At 49.5% G+C, this 27,713-nt stretch overlaps 1 protein-coding gene across 1 annotated transcript; it reads right to left on the reverse strand.

Annotated features, from left to right (window-relative positions):
• Nucleotides 1–13,510: 13,510 nt before the first annotated feature.
• On the reverse strand, nt 13,511–27,713 carry LOC138824800 (ER membrane protein complex subunit 3). The gene is made up of 8 exons (XM_070019090.1): nt 27,408–27,713; nt 21,726–21,783; nt 21,322–21,415; nt 20,160–20,264; nt 19,380–19,461; nt 17,787–17,866; nt 17,204–17,286; nt 13,511–14,669 (listed from the first exon to the last, which is right to left on the reverse strand). Exons 1-8 carry the CDS (start codon nt 27,560–27,562, stop codon nt 14,541–14,543), a joined length of 786 nt encoding a protein of 261 aa, XP_069875191.1. The 5' UTR covers nt 27,563–27,713; the 3' UTR covers nt 13,511–14,540.

Below are 27,713 nucleotides of genomic sequence, written 5' to 3' on the forward strand. Positions count from 1 at the left end.
GGCTTCTAAGAGGCCTACTCCTGGAAAAAGGCTGGCAAACCCCTGGGAAAAGATGTGTTTCTGTCTTTCTTCCCTCATAAGAGTGCCTGTTAATCTTTTACTGCTTCTACTGCTTTTTGTACTTGCTCATTGTCAACGTTCCCTTATTCAAAGCTCTCTCTTAAGAGTGTTGACGACTCCAATATCTGATGAGTGTCTTAAAAATATGACTAACTCACCAGAGTTAAGTGCTAACCTGAAACCCCTCTTATGGAGGCTAGGAGACAAGTTATAAGTAAATATAAAAGTATTGGGGGTTTCACAAAGTCACTTCAGCAGAAGGAATTATTTGTAAGGGATTTACAAGAAGCTATAGGCTCAGCTAAAACAGAAAGAATGTATGGCAATTGCTGAGATAATTATTTAGGAGAGAGAATTTCCTGCTATTTACTAAGAGAATTGCTAGGTCTCCTTAAAGTTTACTATTAAAGAAGAGACAGGAAAGATCTTATGGGAAAGTTAAGGCCTCTATAAAAATAGGTAATGGTTAATTGGTGACAAACATCGAAACCCAAACCCATTGTATTCCTTAGAGATAAGCCGAAGACAAATGCCTATCAGGTGCCCAGCTGGTGACCACCCAAGAAAGAAGCCATGCAGCAAGACTGTGTAACCTTTTGCCCTTTCTCATGAGACTTCTGTTATAAAAGGTTGCTATCCTCTGCATTAAATCGCACTCAGCACTCAGCATCCACTCCTCTTGTGTGTGAGTTGTCTGTTTGCCATCTCCCCACCTATTCCAGGTTCCTCCCTTAGGTGTCCTCCGTCGCCCCGACAGAACCCGGTCCGCGGCACCTCAGCTCTTCAGCTCAAGGCTAGCGCTCTACCACTTGAGCTACAGCACCACTTCCGGCTTTTTCTGCTTATGTGGTGCTGAGGAATCAAAGCCAGGGCCTCATGCATGCAAGGCAAGCGCTCTACCACTGAGCCACCTTCCCAGCCCCTCTAAAAACTTTTTAAATGGAACCTCTAGCTGGGCGCTGGTGGCTCATGCTTGTAAGTCTAGCTACTCAGGAGGCTGAGATCTGAGGATCACGGTTCAAAGCCAGCCCAGGCAGGAAAGTCCATGAGACTCTTATTTCCAATTAGCTACTAGAAAACTGGAAGTGGAGCTGTGGCTCAACGTGGTAGAGCCCTAGCCTTGGGCAAGAATTGCTCAGAACAGCATGCAGGCTCTGAGTTCAAGCCCCATGACTTACCAAAAAAACCACACACAAACCAAACAACAACAGAATCTCTCTGTGGTCATGAGACTTACCCTGCTGCAAAACCTCCCATGGGCCCTGGCTGCCTTTGGAGAGAACACGGCCTCCTCTCCTGGCCGCGCAGGCTGCTCACCTGCTCACCTGCTCTCCAGCGCCCACCGCGTCCTGCTCCCCGCATTGCTCGTCTTTCCCTCTGCTTGCAAAGCCCGCTCCTTTCGCCTTCACTGGCTGAAGCCTGATTTCTGGAGGGCCAGCTCCAGAGTGCTGAGGTGGACGGGAAGAGGACCGCGGTCCTCCCACAAGGGCCAGGCTCCCTATAGCAGCCTGGTAGGGTTTAGGGTCCTTCACTTTTCTTTTGCTCCATAAAGCTTTCCTTCTCCTTCCCCTTAACTATTTCAGCAAATAAACCGAACTCTGTGTGGGTAAAATGAGGAACACAAGCTGGGCACCCACGCTCCTGCCTGTCATCCTAGCTACTCAAGAGGCTGAGATCTGAGGATCGCGATTCGAAGCCAGCCCGGGCAAGAAAGTCCGTGAGACTCTTATCTTCAATAAACTACTCAAAAAAGCCAGAAGTGGCGCTGTGGTTCAAGAGGTAGAGCGCTCGCCTTGAGCAAGAGCAGCTCAGGGACAGCGCCCAGGCCCAGAGTTCAAGCCCTAGGACCTGCAAAAACAAAAAACAAAAAAAACACACCAGGAAGTGGCATATGGCCCAAGTGGTAGAGTGCTCGCTTTGAGCTGAAGAGCCCAGGGACAGTGCCTAGGCCCAGAGTTCAAGCCCCATGAGTGACCAAAAAAAAAAAAAAAAAACACTGGAAGGTATATTTGGGGCTGGGAAGGTGGCTCAGTGGTAGAGCGCTTGCCTTACATGCATGAGGCCCTGGGTTCGATTCCTCAGCACCACATAAGAAAAAAGAAAAAAGCCGGAAGTGGCGCTGTGGCTCAAGTGTAGAGCGCTAGCCTTGAGCTGAAGAGCTGAGGGACAGCGCCCAGGCCCAGAGTTCAGGCCCCACAACTGACAAAAAGAAAAAAAAAAACACACCAAGACCAGATGCCCCCACGGAGTTGGCTTTCTATTCTAGATGAGACAGAGAAAGTAATTCTAGATAAGATAGGCTGTGAAGAGAGTAAATCTGGTTAGGAGCTATTTCCCGGGTGCCAGGGGGCCTGTCTGAGGAGACATTTAAGTAAAAGCTGCCTGGCCAGGAGGAGCCTGGCCTAGGACGAGCTGAGTTTGTTAAAGCAAGTGCAAAGGCCCTAGAGCAGGAATGGCTAAAGGAGCCCGGGGAGCAGCCCACGGTGGCTGGAATTCAGCCGGTGAAGGACAGAGTCTCAGGAGAAGGTGAAGTCAGGGAGGCCGGGGCTGATCAAAGGGGCCTGCAGGCCACCTGCCTTCAGAGTTTCCAGAGGGAAGGGAGGCCCGCGCGCCCAGCCAGGTAGTGATGGCCTCGGGCTCCTCCTCCTCCGGGAAGCGGGTCCTGGCCGCCCCTGGCCCCGGGCAGATCCTCCCGAGGCCCCACTCCCCAGGCCCTCCCTAAGTAGGCCAGGGAGGCAGCTGGGGCCAGCGCCTAGGCCCCGTGGCCGGTGGGCTGTGTTCGGGTCCCAGGTCTCGCTCTTCTGTGCTGGGCAGCCACCGTCCCCAGTGCTCCCGGCCTCCTGGCCTGCTCTCGGGCCAGGCTGCCGGCTGGGCACCGAAGCTTCAGTTCCAAATGGGGGCCTGGAGCCCCGACACAGCAGCCGGCTACTGACAGTGCCCTGGGTGCCGCCCTCCCCCTCCCCGACGAGCCGGTGTGAGTGCACCCAGCGCGGGCTTGGCACCCGGTTCAGAGAGGTTGAGCAACTTGTCCAAGGTCACACAGCCAGCTGAGTGCACGCATGCACGGCCAGCAGCTCCCTCCGAGAAGCAAAGCACGGAGAAGGCTTAAGTCATCGCGGAGAATAACAACCATCGGCCTGCCACCCCCGCCCCATCCAAGGGAGGGGGCGCCTGCAGACGCCCGGCGTTGGGGTGCGGGGGCTGGGTGGATGGGGGGGAGACCTTGCGGCGGGGCGGGGGCAGGGTGCGGGCCGCCGCAGGGCAGCCTGCAGGAGCCGGCCCGGCTCGGGTTACCTCTTCCCCGGCCTCCTCTGGGCCTGGCTCCGCGCCTTCCCGCAGTGTCCCGGCGGGGGTGGGCGCCGCCGCCCGTGGGAGCCCCGCCGCCGCCCGCGCCCCGCGCCCCGCGCCCGCGCCCGCGCCCCGCGCCCTCCCCGGCCGGCGGGCCGCTCACCTGCGCCCGCGCCCGCAGCCGCTCGCCCGGCGCGCGCCGCCCGCACCGCAGCCGGGATGCTCGGGCCCCGCGCTGCGGACGCGGTGGCTCGCGGGCCCGCCCACCGCCAGCCGTTAACCCTTTCCCCGAGGCGGCGGCCGCCGACGCTGGCGCGGGAGCCGCGGCCGGCGGAGGGCGTGCGGGCCGGGGCCGGGGCCGGGGCCTCGCGGGGTCCGTCCCCGCCTGCCGCCCGCGGGGCCGGGGGCCGAGGGCCGGGGAGGTCCGGGGGGGGACCGCGGCCCGGGGGGGGGTCGGGGGGGAAGACCTTGATGGGGGGGGACCGCGGCCCGGGGGGGTCCGGGGGGGGACCGCGGCCCGGGGGGGGTCCGGGGGGGACCGCGGCCCGGGGGGGGTCCGGGGGGGACCGCGGCCCGGGGGGGGTCCGAGGGGGGACCGCGGCCCGCGGGGGCGTCCAGGGCCCGGGCCATCCCCGCCCGCGCGCCGGGGCCTCCCGGTGCACCTGTTGTTTGGGTTTTAGCGTGAGCCTGTGCCAGCCCTGGGGCTCGAACTCAGCGCTGTCCCTGAGCTTTTCTGCTGAAGGTTGGTGCTCTACCATTTGAGCCACAGCCCCACCTCCAGCTCTTTTTTTCTGCGGGTTAATTGTTGATAAGAGTCTCACAGCCTTTCCTGCCGGGGCTGGCTTCGAACCTTGATCCTCAGAGGTCAGCCTCTCTGGTAGCTAGGATCAGAGGTGTGGGCCACCAGCAGCCGGCGTGAGTGTGTGTGTCCTGGGGGCTTGGACTCTGGGTCTTGGGGCTGTCCCCAAGTTTTTGTGCTCAAGGCTCTGCCAATCAAGCCTGTAAAACACCTGTAATCACAGCTGAGACCCGAGGATCACCGTTCAAAGCCAGTCTGGGCAAGAAAGTTGTGAGACTCCTATCTCCAATTAACCACCAAGAAAGCTGGTAGTGAGGCTGTGGCTCAAGTGGTAGAGTGCCAGCCTTGAGTGTAAAAGCTCAGGGACAAAGCCCAGACCCTGAGTTCAAGCCCCATGACAGTCACTTAAAAAAGAAAAAAGAGCTGGCTGGGAAGGTGGCTCAGTGGTAGAGCACTTGCCTTGCATGCCTGAGGCCCTGGGTTCGATTCCTCAGCACCACATTACATACACAGAAAAAGCTGGAAGTGGCGCTGTGGCCTTAAGTGGTAGAGCTCTAGCCTTGAGCTGAAGAGCTGAGGGACAGCGCCCAGGCCCAGAGTTCAGACCCCACAACTGACAAAAAAAAAAAAAAAAAGGATAATAAAAACATTTTAAACCCCCATACATGTGCATACAGATTTTCTTTTCACATAACTAGGACCACGTGGCTCATATTATTCTATAATTACTCTATAATACTGTTTTCATTTACACAATGGGTTAGGAGTTTTTTGAAGGCGGTAAGCATCTGCTCCGCCCTCTTCTTTCAACTAGCTGCACGGTGTTGCTGAGCTGCTGTTCACTCAGAGACCCCGCCCCCACCTCCAGCCCTGCAGATGGGCCATCAGGTGCTTGGATCTGCTCTGCAGCAAGTTAGCTCATTTAAGCAGATACTGCAGCGAGCCTCCTGACCCAGGTGTGCGTCCTCACGTGCTGATAGCTCTGTCCTCTCAGGTCTCTTCCTAATACCCACACAACTGTGCTACACCTGAGGATGGGGAGGTAAATAGTGGCTGATAGGATTTTTACCGGATTATGATTTTTTTATATTTGCTAGTACTCTAAACTCCGTAACATTGCTTTTATGATCAGAAGGATGATAAAGATCTCGAGAAAAAGAGATTTGAAGATTGCAGTTTGAAGCCAGCCTGGGGGAAAAGTCTGAGACTTTTTTTTTCCAGTTCTGGGGCTTAAACTCGGGACCTGGGTGCTATCCCTGAGCTGCTTTTGCTCAAGGCTAGCGCTCTACCTCTTGAGCCACAGCACCACTTCTGGCTTTTTCTGTATATGTGGTGCTGAGGAATCAGACTCAGGGCTTCATGCATGCTAGGCAAGCGCTCTACCACCAGGCCACATTCCTAGCCCTCCTGAGACTTTTATCTCCCATAAACCATTCAGAAAAAGCCAGAAGTGGTGCTGTGGCTCAAATGGTATAGTGCTAACCTTGAGCACAAAGAGGCTCAGGAACAGTGTCCAGGCCCTGAGTTCAAGCCTTAGGACTGGCAAAAAAAAAAAAAAAAAGTGAAAAAGAGCAGGAAGAATTCCTCCCCTTAGAGTACTTGCCTAGTAAGCACAAGGCCTTGAGTTCAAACCCAAGTACTGCAGATTGAGAGAAAGGAAAAAAGGAAGGAAGGAAGGAAGGAAGGAAGGAAGGAGGAAGGAAAGGAGAGAAAAAATTCTCAGGGCATTTGGCAGGGTGAAATCTTGAGGAGTTGGGGCCTAGGAGGGGGAAGTGAGGTAATTGGAAGAAGGGGTCCCTTGAAGGAGATATTGGGGCACTGGCCCCTTTCTCTCCTGCTCTGCTCCTCGGTTACCACGTGCTCTGGCCACAGTGTACATGCAACATGGCCAAGTGACGAAGGATGGAAACCTCTTAGAACATGAACCAAAAAAAAAAAGTTTCTCGCCGGGCGCTGGTGGCTCACGCCTGTAATCCTAGCTACTCAGGAGGCTGAGATCTGAGGATCGAGGTTCAAAGCTAGCCGGGGCAGGAGAGACCGTGAGACTCCTATCTCCAATAAACCACCAGAAAACTGGAAGTGGCGCTGTAGCTCAAGTGGTAGAGCGCTCGCCTTGAGCTGAAGAGCTGAGGGACAGCGCCCAGGCCCAGAGTTCAAGCCCCACGACCAACAAAAAAAAAAAAAAAGTTTCTCCTTCGAAATTGATTGTGTCAGGTACTTTGTCATGTGACAGGAAGCTCCTTCTACACAGCCTCGCAATTAATGTTCCTGGTGTCCTTGTTACCCAGTAGGCAGCCACTGGGGCTTCTGCATCTTTTTTTTTGCTGGGGTGGGGAGGTCAGTCCCAGGGCTTGGATTCGGGGCCTGGTTTTCTGGTGGTTAATTGGAGATATAAGAGTCTCACGGGGGTGGGGGGGGGGGAGTTGGCTCAGTGGTAGAGCCCTTGCCTTGCATGCCTGAGGCCCTGGGTTTGATTCCTCAGCACCACATAAGCAAAAAGAAAAAAGCCGGAGGTGGTGCTGTGGTTCAAGTGGTAGAGCGCTAGCTGAGGGACAGCACCCAGGCCCAGAGTTCAGGCCCCATGACTGGACCCCCCCAAAAAAAAGTCTCATGGATTTTCTTGCTCCAGCTGGCTTTGAATTGAGATCCTCAGATCTCAGCCTAGGAGGCTGAGATCTGAGGATCTCAGATGTGAGCCACCAGCAGCTGATGGGGGTGGCAGAAGCTGCTGGTGCTTCTTCTTCCTTCTTCCTTTTTTTCCTCCTCTTCCTCATCCTCCTCCTTTTTATTTTTTGTGGTACTGAGGAATCGAACCCAGGGCTCCATGCATGCTAGCCAAGCACTCTACCACTGAGCCACCTTCCCAGGCCATTCTGCATCTTCTTGTGTGCAGTTGGCTTCAAGTCTTCAAAGGCAGCACTGCACCTTTCTGTGTTGCTTCTCTGATCTTCTTAGATGTGTTCAGTTGTTCTCTCCTTGTGGAACATTACCTGGATCTTTTTCCCTCTGGTGGTACTGGGAGTGAATCAGGGCCTAAGCCCTCTACCGCATGAGCCACGTCCCCAGTCCTTTTGCTTTTAGTTTTTCAGGGAGGCTGCTCAGGCAGGGCTAGACCTCCACTTCCAGCAGAACTCGAACTATAGGCATGGACCCCACACCCGGTGGACCTCGGTTCTCTACATAGTAGATTGGGGTTCTGCAGTCTGTCCAGTCTCTTTCCAGCATCCTGATTTCCAGGTCCTTTCCCCGCTGGGAAGCCTTCCTTGGGAATGCTTTAAGGGCCACTATGGGAGCCAAGGGTCTGGCTGTTCCCTCTGGGAAGTATCCTTTGTCCTCTGAGGACCCCCACCCCCACCCGGGTGGCTCAGGACTGGCCTGGTTTCCTTCCTCAGTCTCCCCCAGGAGGACAGGTGTGCGTGTTCACACCCCATCAGCAGGACTGCGTGCTGCTCACTGACTACCTTCTTTGGAGCCCACAGCCCCAAGCCATGTGTTTCCAAGGCCCTTGGGCCAGGCTCTGGGATTTCAGAGTCAGGAGAGATGATCAGCCTGTTGGCCAGGGGCCAAGATGAAAGTAATCAGTAGGACAGGAGGAGGCTGAGGGAGGTGAGGGGGTGGACGCAGGGGACAGCAGGCCGCACCGGTGCCCACTATAGGTGGGAGCATCTATCTCCCTCCAGGAGTTGTCGGCATGGTCCTGGGCACCCAGGGACAGTGGGTGGGGGAAAGGTGACTCTAATTACAGGGTGCTTATCAAGCACTGAGTGTGCCAAGGTACTGTGCACCCTGTGTGCATTGTTATTTCTTTTTTCGGTCATCTGTGGGGCTCTCACTCAGGGTGAGGGCACTGCCCTGAGCTCTTTAGCTCAAGGCTAGCGCTCCACCACTGTGAGTCACAGCTTCACTTCCAACTTTTTTTATTGTGAAAATACTGTACAGAGGGGTTACAATTACATGGGCAAGATAATGAGTACATTTCTTATCAAGCATTGTAGCCTCCTCCTTTGTTTCTCCTTCCCATCCCTTCCCATCCTACCCCCTTCACTTCCAATTTTTAAGTGGTTAATTGGACATGAGCCTCACAGGGACTTTTCTATCCAGGCTGTCTTTGAACTGCCAACTTCAGCTCTCAGCCTCCTGAGTAGCTAGGATTACAGGCATGAGCCTCTGGTGTCTGGCTAGCATTGTTCCTTCTAGATCCTCCCAGCACACTACCCAATTGTGTTCTTTCTTTTCCAGCTGGCAAAGCTCAAGTTCAGAAAGGCTAAGTAGCTCAAAGGTCACACAGTAACTAAAAGGCAGTAAGTTGGAGCCAGTGCTCTTAATAGCGACATTCCGTCGACCCCTCTGGAAGAGCAATGAGAAGTGAAGGGAGATGGAAGCTTGAGTCTGGCCAGGCGTCCCTGGCTGTTCATCTGTCTGTGAACGAGGCCTTCCAGCTGGATCTGTGGAGTAAAGGCTTCAGATCCACACGTCTGCGAGCTGTGTGAGCTCTCGCCAGAAGTAGTCTGGAAGCGCCCAAGAAAGACAGAGGAGGAAAGGGCCGGAGCGCTGCCGGGAACGGTTGGCTGGCGTCTTCGCTCTGGCTGGCCCCTCTGGCAGGCATGCCCAGCAAACAAAAGGCAGACCAGGTGGGAGATGGGGCAGCTGGCAGACCTGCTCTGTGCTCTGCCAGCTGTCCTCAACTTCCAGGGCACAGGAAGCCATGCTCTGCTGCTAGCCTGGCCAGGCTAAGTGGACAGGGTCCTCTGAGCCCCAACACATTTGTTCTCAGATTTCAGCCCCCACCAATACCAGCTCAACAAACCTGAGCTTTCAAGTTCTTTTGTTGTTGCTTGTTTTGGTGCCAGACCTGGAGCTATGAATTTAGGGCCTGAGTGCTGTCTCTGAGTTTTTTTGCTCAAGACTAGTGCTCAACCACTTTAGTCACAGCTCCACAGTGTTTTGGTGGTTTATTGGACATGAGTGTCACAGATGCTGGGCGCCGGTGGCTCACGCCTGTCATCCTAGCTACTCAGGAGGCTGAGATCTGAGGATCACAGTTCAAAGCCAGCCTGGGCAGGAAAGTCCGTGAGACTCTTATCTCCAATAAACCACTAGAAAACTGGAAGTGCTGCTGTGGCTCAAGCGGTAGAGCATTTGCCATGAGCTGAAGAGCACAGGGACAGCGCCCAAGCCCAGAGTTCAAGCCCCAAAGGAAAAAAAAAGAGTGTCATGGGCTTTTCTGCGGGGGCTGGCTTTGCACTGCACCATGATCCTCAGATCTCAGCCTCCTAAGTAGCTAGGATTATAGGCATGAGCCACCAGCGCCTGGACTGTTTTTGTTTATATCAGAATTCTGCTTTTATGATACTAGAATTATGACTTAATAACTGAAGCCAATTTAAGAAGGGTATTGTGATTGGAACTCCTTCCTTAGGCATTTTTTTCCTCTGATGTGTATTGCTTGATTTTTAATTTGCTTTAATCTTCTTAGGTAAGTGAAAAATAATCTTAAGATTTGATTTCCCATTGAGATAAGAAATTTTTGTTTTCTTTCTCTTTTTTGTTGGTCATGGGGCTTGAACTCTGGGCCTGGGCGCTGTCCCTTAGCTCTTCAGCTCAAAGCTAGAGCTCTACTACTTGAGCCACAGCGTCACTTTTGGTTTTCTGAGTGGTTTATTGGAGGTAAGATAAAAGTTTCAAAGACTTTCCTGCCCCACTTCGAACCTCAATCCTCAGATCTCAGCCTCCTGAGCAGCTAGGATTAAGGCGTGAGCCACTGGTGCCCGACTAGCATTGCTGTCTTTCTTGGGACTTTCCCAGGAGAACTCTAAAGGTGATGTACGTCATTCTTTGAACTGCAGATGTGTCATGGCTGGTTTAGCTCCAGGACAGTCTTTCTCCAGAGAATACTTGCCCTTGATTGCCCTTGAATGTCCTTCCCTGCCCCCCCCCATAACTGGCCCTTGATTATCCCTGATGTTTCCCCCTAGATATCTTGTTTTGTTTGCTTATGTAAAATACGCTTTGCTAGTCCTTACAACATGTGACATCTGCCTTGATGTGGTTTTTACCTTTATAAACTTTGTGCTAGCCACAGTTGGGACTGCAAGTTTTTTTTTTTTTTGGGGGGGGGTATGAGTCTGCTTGCAAGTTGTGGGCTTTCTAATAAAGACTCCCACTTTGACCTCTCAAAGTGTGGCTTCTCCGAATCTCACCAAATTCCCATGTAACAGTACTATTTAGTGTTAGGCATTCACAGATGTGCGCATTTTGCATCATATTCAGTTTTGCTTTTTAGTTTTCGCTTTTTGGGGGGAGGGGCAGTCCTGGGCCTTGAACTCAGGGCCTGGGCACTGTCCCTGAGCTGCTTTTGCTCAAGGCTAACGCTCTACCACGTGAGCCATGGTGTTACTTCCAGCTTCTTCTGTTTATGTGGGACTAAGGAGTCGAACCCAGGGCTTCCTGCATGTTAGGCAAGGACTCAACCACTGAGTCACATTCCCAGCCCATATTTTGCTTTTTATTTTTGAATCCAACACCTTGCCCATGCTAGGCAAGACTAAGCCACACCCCTGCTTCCTATCCCATGAGTTTTAGAACATTCTCATCACCTGCTGTGACTTGGAAAAGGCCTTCATTCTCCTATCTGCCACACTAAGCAGAGGTGGTGGAATCATTAAGAGGTGGGGCCTAGATGGCGGAAGTGAGGTCATGGGGTGTGTCCTCTTGATGTCAGGACCTCAGCCCTGAATTCTTTTCCACTTCTCAGCAGTGGGTGAGCAGCCTTGCTCACCACACATTTCCACCACGCCAGGCTGCTTCACGCCATGTCCCCACCCATGGATGCCAGGCCCAAGATGGACAGAGCCAATCCGCCACGAAGCGCATCTGAAAAGGTGAGCCTAAGTAGGCCTGTCCTCCTTTCAAGTGGGTTTTCTTAGGTGTTTTTCACAGTGGTGGAAAGCTAGTATATGGCAGCCCCTTAGCAAGCACTTTCCAGTCTCCTTCCAAGTCTGCCACCACCCACCTACCTACATCTCTGTGGCTTGGCTAATTCTGGACATGCCAGTAAAAATGTAGCCTGGTGATGGAGCATTTGCCTCCCATTGTGTGAGGCTCTGCATTCCACCTGGCATTGCAAAGAGGAAGAGAAAACCTGGAGAATATTCTGATGTATGGAAATGAGCTTCCCTAAGTGGTTCACAGTCCATCTGGGTTGGTAATGTCAGTGGATCACTCGTTTGGTTGCCAAATAATATCCTGTCCTATGGATACAATATTTTGCTTATCCACTATTACTTAATGGACAGTTAGGGTGTTTCTTACTTGATTTTGTGAATGTTGCTATGAATATGTCTAAACTTTGTGCAGCCCTGTGTTTTCATTTTGATGGTTACTAGAGTTTGAGCTCAGGACCTGGAGCTTGCTGGACAGGTGCGTTCCCAGTGAGCCACACTCATAACCCTTTCTGCTTTAGTTTTTTTTTTTTTTTTTTTTTTTTTTAACATTTAGTGTTCTTTATTCCTCATCCTCTATTACCTCTTCATCAGTTTTTTTTTTTTGGGGGGGGGGTCCGGTCATGGGCCTGAACTCTGGGCCTGGGCGCTGTCCCTCAGCTCTTCAGCTCAAGGCTAGCGCTCTACCACTTGAGCCACAGCGCCACTTCTGGCTTTTTTTATTTTGCTTATGTGGTGCTGAGGAATCGAACCCGGGGCCTCAGGCATGCAAGGCAAGCGCTCTACCACTGAGCCACCTACCCAGCCCCCTCTGCTTTAGTTTTTTCAGGTAGGGTTTTGTGTTTTTGCCTGGACCTTGCCTTAGACTGAGATTTTCCTTCCTTCCTGCGATAGGTGAAATCCCCAGTGTGTACCACCATGCCTCTTAGTGGATAAAATGAGGCTTTGCTCATTTTCTGGCTCTGGTTGGTGTTGAACAGGATTCTCCTGATGTCTGTTTCTAGAATTGCTGTGATTACAGGCATGATTCACTATACCTGACTCTTTGGCGATAGGAGTCTTGCTAATTTGTATGCCTGATTGGCTTTGAACACTGAGGTCTTCGACTGTTTCTTGTTTCTCTGTAACCCTGTCTTTTACGGTATTGTTTTCCATAATCATTAGCAAATGCAACAAATGCCCTAGTATCTACCTCAGTGTGTCCATGTGCCCCTACTCACATACTAGTTGTCCCCAAAACATGTTATTTGAGACAACAGGATGTCCTGGTTGCAAATTGTGTATTTAAAATTTAAACACAGAAACGTTTAAGTAGTCCAGTCTGAGGGTTTGCACACTTCTGGGACAAAGCGATTCATCGAGATCCTCACCGTGCTGTGGCTCCCTGTGCTTTTGCTCGTCTACTAGTGGCATCACAGGGTCACACAGAAACGTTAACCTTTTGAAGACTGCCAGAGTTTTCCAAAGTGGCGGCAGCATAGGATCCCCTTTGACAGATGGGGAGACTGAGGCCCTGAGAGGGGCAAGGTTCTAGGCAGAGCCATGCATGAGTGAGGGGGTGCTAGGCCTCCACACGGGCTGAGCTCCATCCCTGCCATCTCCCTCTCCCTCCAACACTGCCCACCTCTACCCCTCCATCCCCCCCTCCAACACGGCCCACCTCTACCCTCCATCCCCCCCTCCAACACGGCCCACCTCTACCCTCCATCCCCCCCTCCAACACGGCCCACCTCTACCCCTCCATCCCAACCTCCGTTCTCCACCAGCAGCAAACCTCTCACCTCAGCCCCTCCTGCAGGCTCCTCACTACTGCCATCACGATCAGTTCTGCTTTTTTTGTTTTTGTCGGTGTGGGGCCCGAACTCTGGGCCTGGGCGCTGTCACTCAGCTCTTCAGCTCAAGGCTAGCGCTCTACCACTTGAGCCACAGCGCCACTTCCAGCTTTTTTCTGATTATGTGGTACTGAGGAATCGAACCCAGGGCCTCATGCATGCAAGGCAAGCGCTCTACCACTGAGCCACCTTCCCAGCCCTCAGCTCTGCTTTTAAGACCGGCATGTCATCTGCCTTCCATTCCTTGGCGTGTCTGAGGGCTTCAGAGCCTCAATGAAGAGGATGAAGAGGGTGTCATGTGATGGTGTCTGTAATCCCAGCACTCACTATTGTGAGTTCCACGCCTGGGCTGTATACACAGTGCTCATTTCACAGTGCTCACAAGCTCATTTCTGTTTTCTACTGGGGTGGACCCAGGACCTCATGCGCACTAAGCCCCTGGCGACCTGAGCTGCTCCCCCCTCTCCTGAGGTCTCTGAAGACGAAGCCACTGTCTTTCACCATGACACACCAGCTGTGGACTAAATAGACACTTCTCACTGCTGGCAGAAACTCAGTGACCCCCAGAGGCAACACATTCACAGGCAAAGGAGAGAACACAGGATGGTTTAATTTGTAGTCAAGTTGTTGTTCTTGATACAGAGCTCAACATGCAAATTACATTCACCTCTTGGTACAGCAATGGTGCCCTGCCACCTCCCTGGGACCATTAATCAAGACAGAAGTATTCCTGGGCATCCTGACCTACACATCTGGCTGCCCCCTCTCTCTGACAGCGATATGTGAATTTTCTCCTGTCCAGAGTAATCAGGAATGAGGTCTTCTGTTCAGCTAGCTGGCCGTGCACAGCACAGCACTGTCCACTGGCCAGCGGATTTGCTGTTTTCTGAAGTCCAGATCAAGAACTTGTCTCTGATGACCCCATAGGCCTACGAGAGCCCGGCAGGCCTCGGGGTCAGTCACTTTCACTGGACAGTATCAGAATTACAAGTTTGTGTTCTGGGTCTGTCCTGACCGAGGCTTGCCACGCTGCAGAGTTAATCTTAGCCAGTTTCGACACATTTGTCCAATGTGTCATTTAGTAAGCTTTAAGTGAACAGCACAAGGCCATTTATTTGGCTCTTCCATAGTTTCTAAATTTTCGGTACTGAAAATGTATTACTTTTGTAAAGAAAGTTAAAAATCCTAACAAAATAGAAATTAAAGGTACAATGCAGGGTGTTTGGATTCCAAGAAAACAGGAGTTTACAGTGGTTAGAAGTCAGGCTGACTGAACATAAGAACTAGTTATAACTGACGATGCTTCTTCCAGAGACTGGGTGGTTTGGGCTACCTTTGGGTGTAGATTTAGTAGCTCTATGAGGATTCCCCTTTCTCTGACTTCATCACTAGTCTCTATCAGGAAAATGTGTGCCACTTTTAACTAGCATGTCACCCCGCAATACTCCTCTTTCCTCTAGTTTCCAATACAGGGGGACCCAGCTCAGACAAGAACGAGCCTTGCAGCACACCCGCCAGCCCTGGCACCCCTTTTATTCTCAGAGGCTCCGAAGCTCCAACGAAAGTTACAAGGTTAAGCGCTATTCCAAGTTCCTGGCACAGCCGATCCCTGCTTGGTCCTCAGAAGATGGACGTCTGTAATTCCTTCTTGAACATGCCTTCGAAGTGTAAGTCCTTGGCCATGAGCTCCTCCTCCACATCATCCAGTGCCCACTGGTGGTCTGTCAGCTCCAAAGCCTCCCACTCTGTCTGCAGAGAAGACGAGAGGGTGGGGAGGAAGGGGCTCGTGACTGGACCAGGGTGACCTGTGGTCTCTGCCTGCCCAGCCAGGAGCTACAAGGAGACTGGGCTGAGAGAGATCACACAGAGCTGCTGAACCTCTTGCTCACTGAGCACCATGTCACTGTGAAGATGCACAGTGAACACACACACACACACACACACACACACACACACACACACACACACACACACACACACACACACACACACACACACACACACACACACACACACACACACTTCCTTATGCTGGTAACTTGGGGTTGTTAGATTCTGATGTAATATGCTGAACCAATTTTCATAATTTTCTGAAAAATTTCTTCATATTCTATTATTAGTCTACTTTTACCTGAGTTATTAAAAATATTATTTATTGCTTTCTGGCTCTAGTCCTGAGACTTGAAACCAAACTCCATAGCAACAGGCTATGGAGCTGCCCACCACACAGGCCCTGCTGCCCAGTACCCGCTCCTGTACATTCTGGGAAGGGGCTGTATAGTCTGATAGTCTGTGATGGGTGTGGCTTTGTTGTTTTCCTTTCACTTAACATGCTTTCAAGGCTGATCACTGTTCAGGATGACTCAGTACTTCATTCCTTTTTTGTGTGTTTGTTACCTGTGTTGAGGCTTGAACTTAGGGCCTGTGCATTATCGCTGAGCTTCTGTGCTCATGGCTAGTGCTCTACCATTTGAGCCACAGCTGTACTTCAGTGGTTTATTGGAGGTAAGTCTTACGGATTTTTCTGCCTGGGCTAGCTTTGAACTGCAATCCTCAGATCTCAGCCGCCTGAGTAGTTACGTGTGAGCCACCAGCACCCAGTCTTCATCCCTTTTTATTTTTATTGTGAAAATACCATACAGAGGAGTTACAATTACATGGGCAAGATAATGAGTACATTTCTTATCAAGCATTTTTGCCTCCTCCTTTGTTTCCCTTTCCTATCCCTTCCCATATCCCCCCCTCACCCCCCCCATCCCTTTTTATAGTTGAATAATACTCCATTGTACACATTCCATTTACATCTCATGTCTGCTGGGTCCCAAAAAGGCTGAAATGTCCCAAATGTTTAATGGACTGCCTTTGACTAGGTTGTTTTTTTAATTTGATGATGATGATGATGAAGAAGGTGTTGTACAGAGGGGTTAGTTATGTAAGTCAAGTAAGAGTACATTAGCCGGGCGCTGGTGGCTCATGCCTGTAATCCTAGCTACTCAGGAGGCTGAGATCTGAGGATCGCGGTTCAAAGCCAGCCCGGGCAGGAGAGACCGTGAGACTCCTATCTCCAATAAACCACCAGAAAACCGGAAGTGGTGCTGTAGCTCAAGTGGTAGAGCGCTCTCGCCTTGAGCTGAAGAGCTGAGGGACAGCACCCAGGCCCAGAGTTCAAGCCCCACGACCGACAAAAAAAAAAAAAAAAGTAAGAGTACATTTCTTTTTGGACAGTGTCACGCCTTCCTTTACAACTGGGCTGTTTTATAGCCTCACTTCCATGGTGGATTAAATTTGGATATTTGGAAACCAGTATAAGTGACAAGAATCTCCAATTAACTTAATAGACACGCCTGTCTGAAGAACAAGAGATACACATGCTCTTTTTTTGATGAATTTAAATATTTTATGTTCAAACAATAGCGCTCAGCACAGAGCTTTCTGTGTGACACAGGGTCTCACTAGGATGCTGAAGCTGGTCTCAAATTCCTATACTAACATGATTCTCCTTCAGCCTCCCAAGAGGCTGGGACTACAGGTGTCTACAGCTATGCCAACATTGCACATAGCTTGCGAATGCATTGGTCCAGCTTAGCATTCTACTTTGTCCTCAGGGAGGACATTCGAAGACTACGCGTGGACTTGAATCTGCAAAGGGGTGCCATGCCCTACGCAGCTATTTCGCTACATCCCTAACATGAAGTTTACCTTGTAAGTCGGGGTTAGAAACTAAACAACAATAATGAAACAGAGTAAGTATAGGAAAGACTATAAGAAAAGTTGCATGAAGTGGGCGCTGGTGGCTCACGCCTGTAATCCTAGCTACTCAGGAGGCTGAGATCTGAGGATCGCGGTTCAAAGCCAGCCGGGGCAGGAGAGACCGTGAGACTCCTATCTCCAATAAACCACCAGAAAACCGGAAGTGGCACTGTAGCTCAAGTGGTAGAGCGCTCGCCTTGAGCTGAAGAGCTGAGGGACAGCGCCCAGGCCCAGAGTTCAAGCCCCACGACCGACAAAAAAAAAAAAAAAGAAAGAAAAGTTGCATGAACCTGGCATCTCTCAGCTGCCATGGGCCACAAAGGATGGAGTGGTGACTGAGTGCCCGGATGGGGGACGGTGGCTGCAACACTGCGCAGGTTGAAGCCATGACTGTTTACTTTGGGAGTTTTCCTCAGTGTGTTTGTTTATGATAGGTGAGGAGCCACAGCTAGGGAAACTGAGGAAAGAGAGGACCAGTGTCTTTCTGAGGGCACTGCAATGCCACCTGCTGCTGGCAAGCTCGGGGCACATACCTTGAAAGCCTTGTTGGTGTCTGCGGGCATGGCCATGGCTGCTCCCGTCATCTGCTCCTGCATCATTCGTGACTGGTCAGCGGCTGCATGGAAGACAGGCTGAGTGAATCCCAAGCAGCGCTCGGCACTGCCAGCTTGATGGTGTTTCTCAGGATGGGATCCCTGACTGGCTAGCACCCATGAACTGTGATTATGGGAAAGCCACTGTACCTCCCCTGAAAAACAGGGCTGACCGCTGCAGAAAGACAACTAACAGAAGCTTGCAACTTTATTTTACCCTCCACGACAGGGGCTGCCAGTTATTGAGTGATACCGTCCGCTAGGACCCTCACGAGGTGCTCTGTGTATCTACTTTGTGTGCTCTGTCAGCCCTGCAGGGTGGCTGTTAAGGTCTCAACTTGCAACCCAGGGCTTCGGTGGGAGCCTGGGAATTTTTTAGGTTTCCAGAACAACTCAGGAACTTGAAGAATGAAGCAATGTTCTTCTATGATAACCAATAGCTAACTAACTACAAGAGTTTTTGTGCTCTAATATGGACGATTCCTCTAAGCAATTATTTGTGATCAGGCCTACTGTTTCTTACCATTATCTTGGCCCAGAATCAGAGAATAAATGCTCCGGAGCCCAAACACATTGAGGAAGTACCAGGATGCAGAACTCACCCTACAAAGCCAAAGGAAAGTACAGGTCGTTAACTTCAGAAATCAATGCACAGCACCCTTCTGCCTGCCTGGGTTAGGGCTGATGCAGCCAATTCACAACCCAAATAGAGATACAGAATACTGACTGATATTTCTTGCCAGGTGTCAGGGTCTCGCTCACGCTTATAATAGGAAGCTGAGATTTGAGGATCATGGCTTGAAACCTGCCTTGGTAGGAAGTCTGGGAGACTCTATTGGAGACTCTATTGGAGTTTATCTCCAATAAACTACCAAAAAAGCTAGAAGTGGTAGAGTGTTAACCTTGAGTAAAATAAACAAAAAATAAAGCTCGGGGACAGCACCTAGGTTCTGAGCTTGGGCAAAGGAAGGAAGGAAGGAAGGAAGGGAGGGAGGAAGGGAGGGAGGGAAGGAACTTCTCTGTTAAGAGGCCCCTGTCTAGAATCTGGTTCCCTAGAGGAAGCATGCTTGTGTGTTTCACTCAGCAGAAAAGGGCAGGAGGAGGCTTTCAGGAAGTGCTTGCAGTGGCTGAGGACAGCAGCTGTTGGGAAAGTCTTTGGGTTCTGAACTTCATCGCTGAGGCCTCCTTTATTTTAGCTCTGTCTGTCCCCTGCCCCCAAGGTGGCAGATTGGACTCTTCCCCTCTCCCTCTTGTGTTCTGACTACTGGGCTAGAACCATGCTGCTGCCAAGATCCGCTGCCACAGGCCAAACCCGTGGGGCCTGTTGGTCATGGAATGAATGAGAACTTTAAAAGTGAGCTGAAACAAACCTTTCCTCATAAACTGGTTGTCTCAGGTATTTGTTACAATAACAGAAAGATGGCTGACACACACATTCCCGTAAGCTCCATGATATTGATAAAAAGGTTTCCCCTAGCCAGGGATTACACCTGTAATCCCAGCACTAGTCCGAGGGACCAAGAGTTTGAGGTCTTCCTGGGTTACATAGCAAGACTTGGTCTCACAAGACCAAAGTTTGGATCAATGGTAGAGTACTTGCCTAGAATGTGCAAGGCCCTGAGCTCCATTCCTAACACTTGAAAACAAACCCACCTCACACAACTAAGCCAAAAGAAAATACAGAATAAAATAATGAAACAAACCCAAAATGAAATATCAAGGACTGTGTGGTCAGAGGTCATTTTTTTTTTTTAAGCCAGCACCTTCACTTATACCCCAGGGAAAAAAACCCCAGCACATCCTTTCCTCAGGCAAGACCCACGCAAAGACCAAAACCCAGCACATCCTCTCCTCAGACAAGACCTATGTAAAGACCAAAACCCAGCACATCCTCTCCTCAGGCAAGACCCACGCAAAGACCAAAACCCAGCACATCCTCTCTTCAGGCAAGACCCACGCAAAGACCAAAACCCAGCAGGGCGTTCTGAGTAGATTTCAACTATTAACAACAAACCAAAGACAACCTTTAGAACACCTATTCCAGGTAGAAATTCAAACTGGGAGCTTTGATGTTTAGGTTTTGGCTTATATTTTTATTAGATAAGCAAGTTCTTACCAGGACGCGTCTAAGGTGAGCAGTTCAATCCCTTGCTGTAGCATAGGCTTAAAACGGAGGGTCAGTGGAAATGGGACCTTGGCTGCAGAGAGGAGAGAAACGTTCTCAGCACCCAGCCGTGTTATTTTTAGAGGGCTGAAGTGTGAAAGCACTCTCCTGAGGAGGTGGGGACTCTGTGCCATCTGGCTGTTGGAAAATGATTTCCACCAGGAAATCCATGGCAGTTCCTGAAGAAAAAAACAGTCAGAGTGTGGCTCTGCTCCAGTTTCCTTGAATAATACCAACTTCTAGACAGCTGAGCAGGCACTCAAACTGAGCTGTGACCTAAAATTTGGAAAAAAAATTGCACTGATCCACTAAGTCCTAAGTGGAGTTTGTACAAGTCGAAGTCACTACAGATCTAGGATTGATGAAAATCAAATCAACTTACAAGCAAAACAGGTTGAAAACTGCCCTTCACACCTGGCAAAGGAAGTCAGAAGGAGTTAAAACTCCCTTCCCTAGAATACACCTCATCACAGAGGCAAACTAGCAAGTCCCTCTTTTGAGTCTTCATTGGGAAAAGGGCATCCAGCCCAGGAACTTAGGATCAATTTGGAAAAGGTGGCGCAAAACTGTAGTTTATTAAATGCTTTTATTCAAGCAATATTAGCAGTTTCCACAAGAAAGCCTAAGACCCAGAACATTACGGGTGTCAGCAGCTGGGGATTTCTCTGGCTGGGGACCTGAGAAGGGAGTGCAGCCAAAGTAAACGTGAGGTGCGCTAGAGCTGGAACTTACTTGTAACAAAGCCAGAGAAAGTCATGTTGATCCAACCTCCGATGAGAATCATGGGAAGGACATTTGTCACGTTCCCTTTCATCATGTCTGTGAGCATGGTGGGATCTAGGACAGAAGCACAAGGCACTCAGGTTTCCTCCGCTGACCATGCCCATGTTGTGGAAATTCTTATAATGTAGATGAAACTTAGAGACTCATTCATGATAAAGCAGTTCAAATGACAAAATTTGATGCTGGAGGGGCTCTTTTAGGCCTCTCCGAACATGTTCAACTGTCTATGGCAAATGCTTTCACCTCTGATGAAAGTGATTCAAATATAAAGGGGCTCCATACTGACTATGTTGTTTCTTAACCTTTAAAAAATAATTTTGTGGGGCTGGGAAGGTAGCTCAGTGGTAGAGCGCTTGCCTTGCATGCCTGAGGCCCTGGGTTCGATTCCTCAGCACCACATAAGCAAAAAGAAAAAAGCCGGAAGTGGTGCTGTGGCTCAAGTGGTAGAGCGCTAGCCTTGAGCTGAAGAGCTGAGGGACAGTGCCCAGGCCCAGAGTTCAGGCCCCACAACTGGACCCCCCCAAAAAAAAAATTCGTGAGGGCTATAGTTAGTTGTTAACCGCAGTGGTAGAGAACTTGCCTTGTGTATATAAGGTCCTAGGTTGATTCCCCAGCCCGACAAAAGAATAAAATAGGAAGTGGTGCTGTGGCTCAAGTGGTAGATCACTAGCCTTGAGCAGAAGAGCTCAGGGACAGCACCCAGGCCCTGAGTTCAAGCCCCATGATTAACAACAACAACAAAAGAATAAAATGAATGAAAGTAATTTTTTGTGACTGTTATTTGCACGCTGGTATAGTAACTATCCCTCAGGATTTTCAATGTCTAGGCGTATTCCAATTTGTGGCTGCAGTGAATACTTTCAGATGGACCAAACTCGGAGCTCCTCCTGGCTCAGGCAGCAGCAGGAAGCCATCTGCCAGCAGAGGCGCAGGCATGGTGGGAGATGCTGGAAAGCTCCCCAGCCTTCTCAAATCCACCTACACTCAGTGTGCCCAGATTGTAGCAATCTATGGCTTTCCACATGAGATGACTTCTATGGTCCCTTCCATCTCCTACAATTTAACATTTAAACAATCTTTTGTAACGGCGAGAGAAGGGAGGTGGCCTTACCAGTCATAGGAGAAGGTGGTACAACCTTTCTTTTAGTTTTTTTGAAAAATCCATCCTCTGGGTTGTTGAAGTAATACTTTCGTGTCAAGAAAGACTAGAAAAAGAAAGAAAGGGTTTTAAGTGTGAAGAACTGTGACACTGCAAATTGTCAACTAGTCCCCAGAGGTCTGCTGAGAGGCTTTGGGAGACGCTATTACTGTCAGCACTGCCAGCCACCTTGGCAGCCGACCTGACACTTAAGCTGAGTCACATTTAAAAACAATTTCCTAAGAAGGGTAAGGTCACAGTGACAGCAAACGCCACCAGGCCATGGCTTCAGCACTAAATTGCTAATTTCCAAAGAATTCTCTTATAAAACATTCAGCTGTGAATGATAGAGCTTTTAATAAAACAGAAATGAGTACCTGTTTGGGAATGTACTTTCCATTTTCCCTGAGGACTCTGCTTCGAATTAGGACTTGACTGAAAAATACAACCAAGACAGACGATGAGATTTTTTTTAAGTGAAACAGGAGAAGAAAAGGAGAGAATAAAGTGGAGACCTATTTGAACACAAGAAAGAACCTATTTTGCAACAGCTATGTGTGGAAATTCACCCTAAATTCAAATATCCTAAAAACCAACGTAATACCCTGAGCCTAACACTCAGATTTTCAAAAGAGTAGTCCTCAGAAGAGACTGTGGATCTGAACAAAGAAAGATTTCTGAGGTAGGCATAGTTGGCATATTTCATTGTGGCTTGTCTTACTTCATAATGAGACAAGAAAGAACTTTCTGAGTGTGGAAAGGGGAGCAGTTGGACACTGCTCAGCAGGTCTGGGGGCAGGGAGGGGAAGGATGAGGATAAAGAAGGAACTTCTTCGGGCACACGTGGAAATGAGGACAGGCCTAGCTGTTATCTGGGAAGAACAATCAGCCACTCCACCCAGAATTCAGACTAAGTTCTCGGTAAACACTGACTGAATAAATGAATCATGTAGTGATACCAGAGCACAGTGGATCCTTACAGATAATATGGAGCTATACGGGGACTAGGGTTGCTAAGATACAAATACCAAACAATAGAGATCAAAATACTTAAAAGTTTTCTAAAGCTGTTGAAAGGGAGCAAAAAACCCTGAAATTAATGGAATTTTTGAAGAGTGGGGGAAAAAAAAAGAATATAACTGTGTTAGCATCCTCTGTGTCTGCCCACTATCCTGCATGTATGCCAGTTGTCCTGATGGTGAGCATGTACTGGCCCCCTGTTTCCTGCCAGTGCTAGCTAGCCATCATGCCATTAACACCTTCTGCACAAAATTCTCCAAGGCCCAATGTCCTCCTGGAGTTCTGTCTCAGGACTAAACACCTGACTTCTTTACCCACAGGCCTACAGAGGGGACCTTACTATATCTGTTCTATTCCAGGAAGCTAGACTAATGCTATTCAGTGTGTGGCCAGTGTACCAGTGCTGGTCCATGACAGCCAAGCACTTCCTGCTTCAGCCTCCCAAGAGACAGAATTACATGAATGCAGCACCTCACCTTGCCAAACTTTAGGGTTTTTGTTTTCTTTGTGTATCTGTGTGCTGGGGGTGGGGTTGTGGTCCTGGGTCTCGAACTCAGGGCTTGGGCACTGTCTCTTAAGTTTTTTTGCTCAAGGCTAGAGTTCTATCACTTGAGCCACACCTCCACTTCCAGCTTTTTAGTGGCTAAATTAGAGATAAGTCTCAAACTGCCTGCCTTTCCTGTCCAGGATGGCTTTAAACTGCAATCCTGAGATCTCAGCCTCCTGAATAGCTAGTATTACAGCCACTAGCACCTGGAAAACTTCAATTTTTAAAGTCAGTATTTCTCAAACTGGAGTTCTCTCTCTTTCTCTCTGGGGCGGCTTGAACTCAGGACCTGGGCACTGTCCTTAAGCTTCTTTTGCTCAAGGCTAGTGCTCTACTATTTGAGTTACAGCTCCACTTCTGGCTTTTTTTTTTTCGTCGGTCATGGGGCCTAAACTCTGGGCCTGGGCATTGTCCCTTAGCTCTTCAGCTCAAGGCTAGCACTCTACCACTTGAGCCACAGAGCCACTTCGGGCTTTTTTTCTGCTTATGTGGTGCTGAGGAATTGAACCCAGGGCCTCATGCATGCAAGGCAAGCACTCTACCACTGAGCCACCTTCCCAGCCCCTACTTCTGGCTTTTTTGGTAGTTAATTGGAGATAGGTCTCCAGGACTTTGTCTCCAGGACTTTCCTGCCTGGGCTGGCTTCACATCCCAATTCTCAGATTTCAACCTCCTGAGGCTCTATTTTTTATTTTTATTTTTGACAGCACTGGGGTTTAGGGGACCTCTCATTTGCCAAGCTGGTGTGCTACCACTTCTACTTGAGTCATTCCTCCAGTCCTGCTAGAGTGGTTACTTTGGAGATGGAGTCTAATGGACTTTTCTGCATGGCCTTTGAATCATGATTCTTCAGATCTCAGCCCTCTAAGTAGGTGGGATTATAGGCATGAGCTACCAGTGTCTGGCATGGAATTCCCTATTCTTTTTTTTTTTTTTTTGGGTCCGTCATGGTGCCTGAACTCTGGGCCTGGGCGCTGTCCCTCAGCTCTTCAGCTCAAGGCTAGCGCTCTACCACTTGAGCCATAGCGCCACTTCTGGCTTTTTTTTTTTTGCTTATGTGGTGCTGAGGAATCGAACCCAGGGCCTCAGGCATGCAAGGCAAGTGCTCTACCACTGAGCCACCTCCCCAGCCCTGGAATTCCCTATTCTTAACAATCTGTGACTCTTTTCTTCTTTTCCAATGCACTATTACATTCTGTAAGTTGGAAAACATGTTTTATATATGCCCTTTCTCCAAATATAATCCCAACACTAAGGGGCAGAGGCAGAAGGATCATGAGTTTAGCCTAGGCTACTTAGGGAGACCCTGTCTCAAAAAAGAAGACTTCAGGCTTCAATTGACCCATCCCTTCTGGTGATTTTATAGCTAGATGCATACATACATCTGCATTACACACACACACACACACACACACACACACACACACACACACACACACACACACACACACACACACACACACACACACACACACACACACACACACACACACACACACACACACACACACACACACACACACACACACACACACACACACACACACGATTTTTGTTTGTTTGTTTTTTTGCCGGTCATGGGACCTGAACTCTGGGCTTGGGCGCTGTCCCTCAGCTCTTCAGCTCAAGGCTAGCGCTCTACCACTGGAGCCACAGCGCCACTACTGGCTTTTTTTTCTGTTTATGTGGTGCTGAGGAATCGAACCCAGGGCCTCATGCTTGCAAGGCATGCACTCTACCGCTGAGCTACCTTCCCAGCCCCACACACGATTTTTATTAAAAGTGATTTTCCTTTTATTTTTTCTGATTATTACAACTACAGTTTACTTTTTTTTTCCTTGGTCAGTCTTCGGTCTTGAACTCTGGGACTGGGTGTTGTCCCTGAGCTCTTCAGCTCAAAGCTAGTGCTCTGGTGGTTAACTGGAGATAAGAGTCTCATGGACATTCCTGCTGGGGGTAGCTTTGAATCCTGAGCCTCAGATATCAGCCTCCTAAGTAACTAGGATTATAGGCATGAGCCACTGGCTCCCGGCCTTACTTTATTATTATTTTTTTAAAAAACAGTTCCACACAAAGATTGCATCAACTATGAATGTCATTTTGGAGAAAGGAATGGCAGCAGTGGGTCTGAGTATCAGAATTCACATAGTGCAGGATATCATCCATTGTACAGAAATGGCAGTTAGGAACAATGATAGCAGATCAGAGACCAATCTGGGTTCAAGTACACATTCAAGCACAATTAGAACTGTGGTTACACTGGAAAGGCTGCTTCTGCAGGCTTTTCTTTCTATAACCATTGGAATAGGTTTACTATGACCTATCTCAGTGCTACTGTAAGGATCAAACGAAAATTAACTTGAAGGTACCAAGAAATGCTGAATACCTATGCTCTCTTCACTTTGCATCTTTCTATAAATTCCTTTAGTAGTAAAGTTACTTGTTAAAGTTAGTATCAGGGAAGTAAGTATGGTCAGGGCTGAAACATGCTACAGAAAAAATAATCAAACTTGCAACTAAGATGGTATCTGGTTTAGGAACCAGAGACTTGGCTTAAAGTCTTAAATGTCACTATGGAACTTCTTTTTTTGTGTGTGTGTCCGTCTTGGAGCCTGAACTTTGGGCCTGGGCATTGTCCCTCAGCTCTTCAGTTCAAGGCTAGCACTTTACCACTTGAGCCACAGCACCTCTTCTGGCTTTTTCTGCTTATGTGGTGCTGAGGAATTGAACCCAGGGCCTTATGCATGCAAGGATCTAAACTGAGCCACCTTTCCAGTGCTGCCCCCCCCATGTGTTTTTAATTTGAAAGAATCTTTACATCTCCAGCAAATGGAAACCCAGTATTATATTCCACAAAATGAGAGAAATTATTATTATTTTGGTGTTGGTCCTCAGGGCCTGGGTCCTGTCCCTTGAGCTTTTTTTTTTCTTTTCTTCTCAAGGCTAGCGCTTTACCACTTAAGTCACAGCTCTACTTCCGATTTTTTTTTTTTTTTTTTTTTTTTTTGTCGGTTGTGGGGCCTGAACTCTGGGCCTGGGCTCTGTCCCCCAGCTCTTCAGCTGTAGATCAGCGCTCTACCACTTGAGCCTCAGCCCCACTTCTGGCTTTTTCTGCTTATATGGTGCTGAAGAATTGAACCCAGGGCCTCATGCATGCAAGGCAAGCGCTCTACCACTGAGCCACCTTCCCAGCCCCTACTTCGGAATTTTTTGGGGCAGTTAATTGGAGATAAGAGTCTAATGGGGTGGGAATGTGGCTTAGTAATAGAGTGCATGAAGCCCTGGGTTCAATTCCTCAGTACTATAAACAGAAGACACCTGAAGTGGTGCTGTGGGTCAAGTGGTAGATTGCTAGCCTTGAGCAAAAGAAGCTCAGGGACAGTGCCCAGGCCCTGAGTTCAAGCCCCAGCATTGGCAAAACTAAACAAAACAAGTCTTATGGACTTTAATGCCTGGACTGGCTTTGAACTGTGATCCTCAGATCCCAGTTTCCTCAGTAGCTAGGATTATGGGCAAGAGCCACCAGCCATCAGTGAAAGAAATTATTTCTAATAAGTACAATAAAATTAAACAATAAATTTTTACTAGACATGATTACGTGTGTTAACTTCTGAACCTGGGGCTTACTCTCTTTATTAAAGTAAGAGCCTGGGGGGGGGGGGGGAGTAGGATTGTGAATTTGAGGACAGCATGGGCTGCCTATAGAGACTTTGTCATACACACACACACACACACACACACTCACACAGAGGGAGGGAGAGAGAGCAAGTCGGAGGGGGGAGAAAGAGACTGATAAGCGACTAAGGGGTGTTAACAATATAGTATTTCTTGAGATTGCATGAAAATAATTAGAACTGATTAAAAGTTGTTAATGTTAGTTAAACAGGATATATGTTTATGTACAACCGAAAATGATCTCAAAATCTGTCTCTGTAAGTAACTTCCACAGGAAGCATGTGAGGAAGAAGTTGCCTCGACTTTAGGAGGGGAAATGATCGTGCGAACCCATCACATTTCTCTAACGGCAGTTTTACAGTTTGCAAAGTGGTGCTTTGTTTCCTAGCGTCCCAGCTGACCATTACAGAATTTTGTTTCACAGAACGCAGACGATCACATCCACTTGACTGGTGTCACAACGACTAAAGGCAGTAACGCACCTAGAACTCGGTAGAAACTCTTCCTAACGAAGGGCAGGAATAGGACAGACTGTAGATAATCGTACGGAAGGTTAGCGAGTTGACGACCAATATTCACGATTATTATGAGCCTCGTACTGAGAGATTTAAAGACATCATCTAATTGATCTCCAAAGCCTGTTCTCCAAGGCAGGTACTGCCATCATCCTCATTTTACCGACGACAGACGTGAAATACACTGCCAGGACCGAGGCCAACCTACCAGTAGGGGGCGCGATGCGAACTCCGGCAAACCGGCACTTTGCTGCCCAAGGTCACAGGGGGAGCGAGGTCGGCAGGCCGGGGACGGTACTCACCTGTCGGACACCTGTTCCTGGGTGAGCTTCTTGTCGCTCTGCAGCAGGATGGACACGTAGTGGCGGATCATGCCCACGAAGAACGTGATGATAACGATGGGGAGGACCACCCAGAGGCGGATGTTGGAGTCGAGCAACAGTTCTGGCCCCGCCATCTTCACTGGAAGCCGGCTGCCAAACCGGGGTAGTCCCGTCCCTCTAAGATTCCGCTTCCGGGCCTTCTCTCGCCCCAATGCTGGCGGGGCCCGGGACTCGACGGCAGTCACGACCCGCGGCGCACTGCTTCCAGCTGGGCCGCCGGGCCGC

The sequence above is a fragment of the Dipodomys merriami genome, unplaced genomic scaffold (assembly GCF_024711535.1).
Source record: "Dipodomys merriami isolate MVZ:Mamm:240054 unplaced genomic scaffold, mDipMer1.0.p SCAF_13, whole genome shotgun sequence".
Taxonomy (NCBI): Eukaryota; Metazoa; Chordata; class Mammalia; order Rodentia; family Heteromyidae; genus Dipodomys; species Dipodomys merriami.

Excerpts from the sequence above, each read along its gene's own strand:
- LOC138824800 (XM_070019090.1), bottom strand. The coding sequence starts at position 27,562 with ATGGCGGGGCCAGAACTGTTGCTCGACTCCAACATCCGCCTCTGGGTG. Across the intron at positions 19,462-20,159 it reads TTTCTCTGGCTTTGTTACAA|CCAAGGTCCCATTTCCACTG; the intron begins GTAAGTTCCAGC and ends TCCTCTCTGCAG. Across the intron at positions 17,867-19,379 it reads CTCACCTTAGACGCGTCCTG|GGTGAGTTCTGCATCCTGGT; the intron begins GTAAGAACTTGC and ends TTGGCTTTGTAG.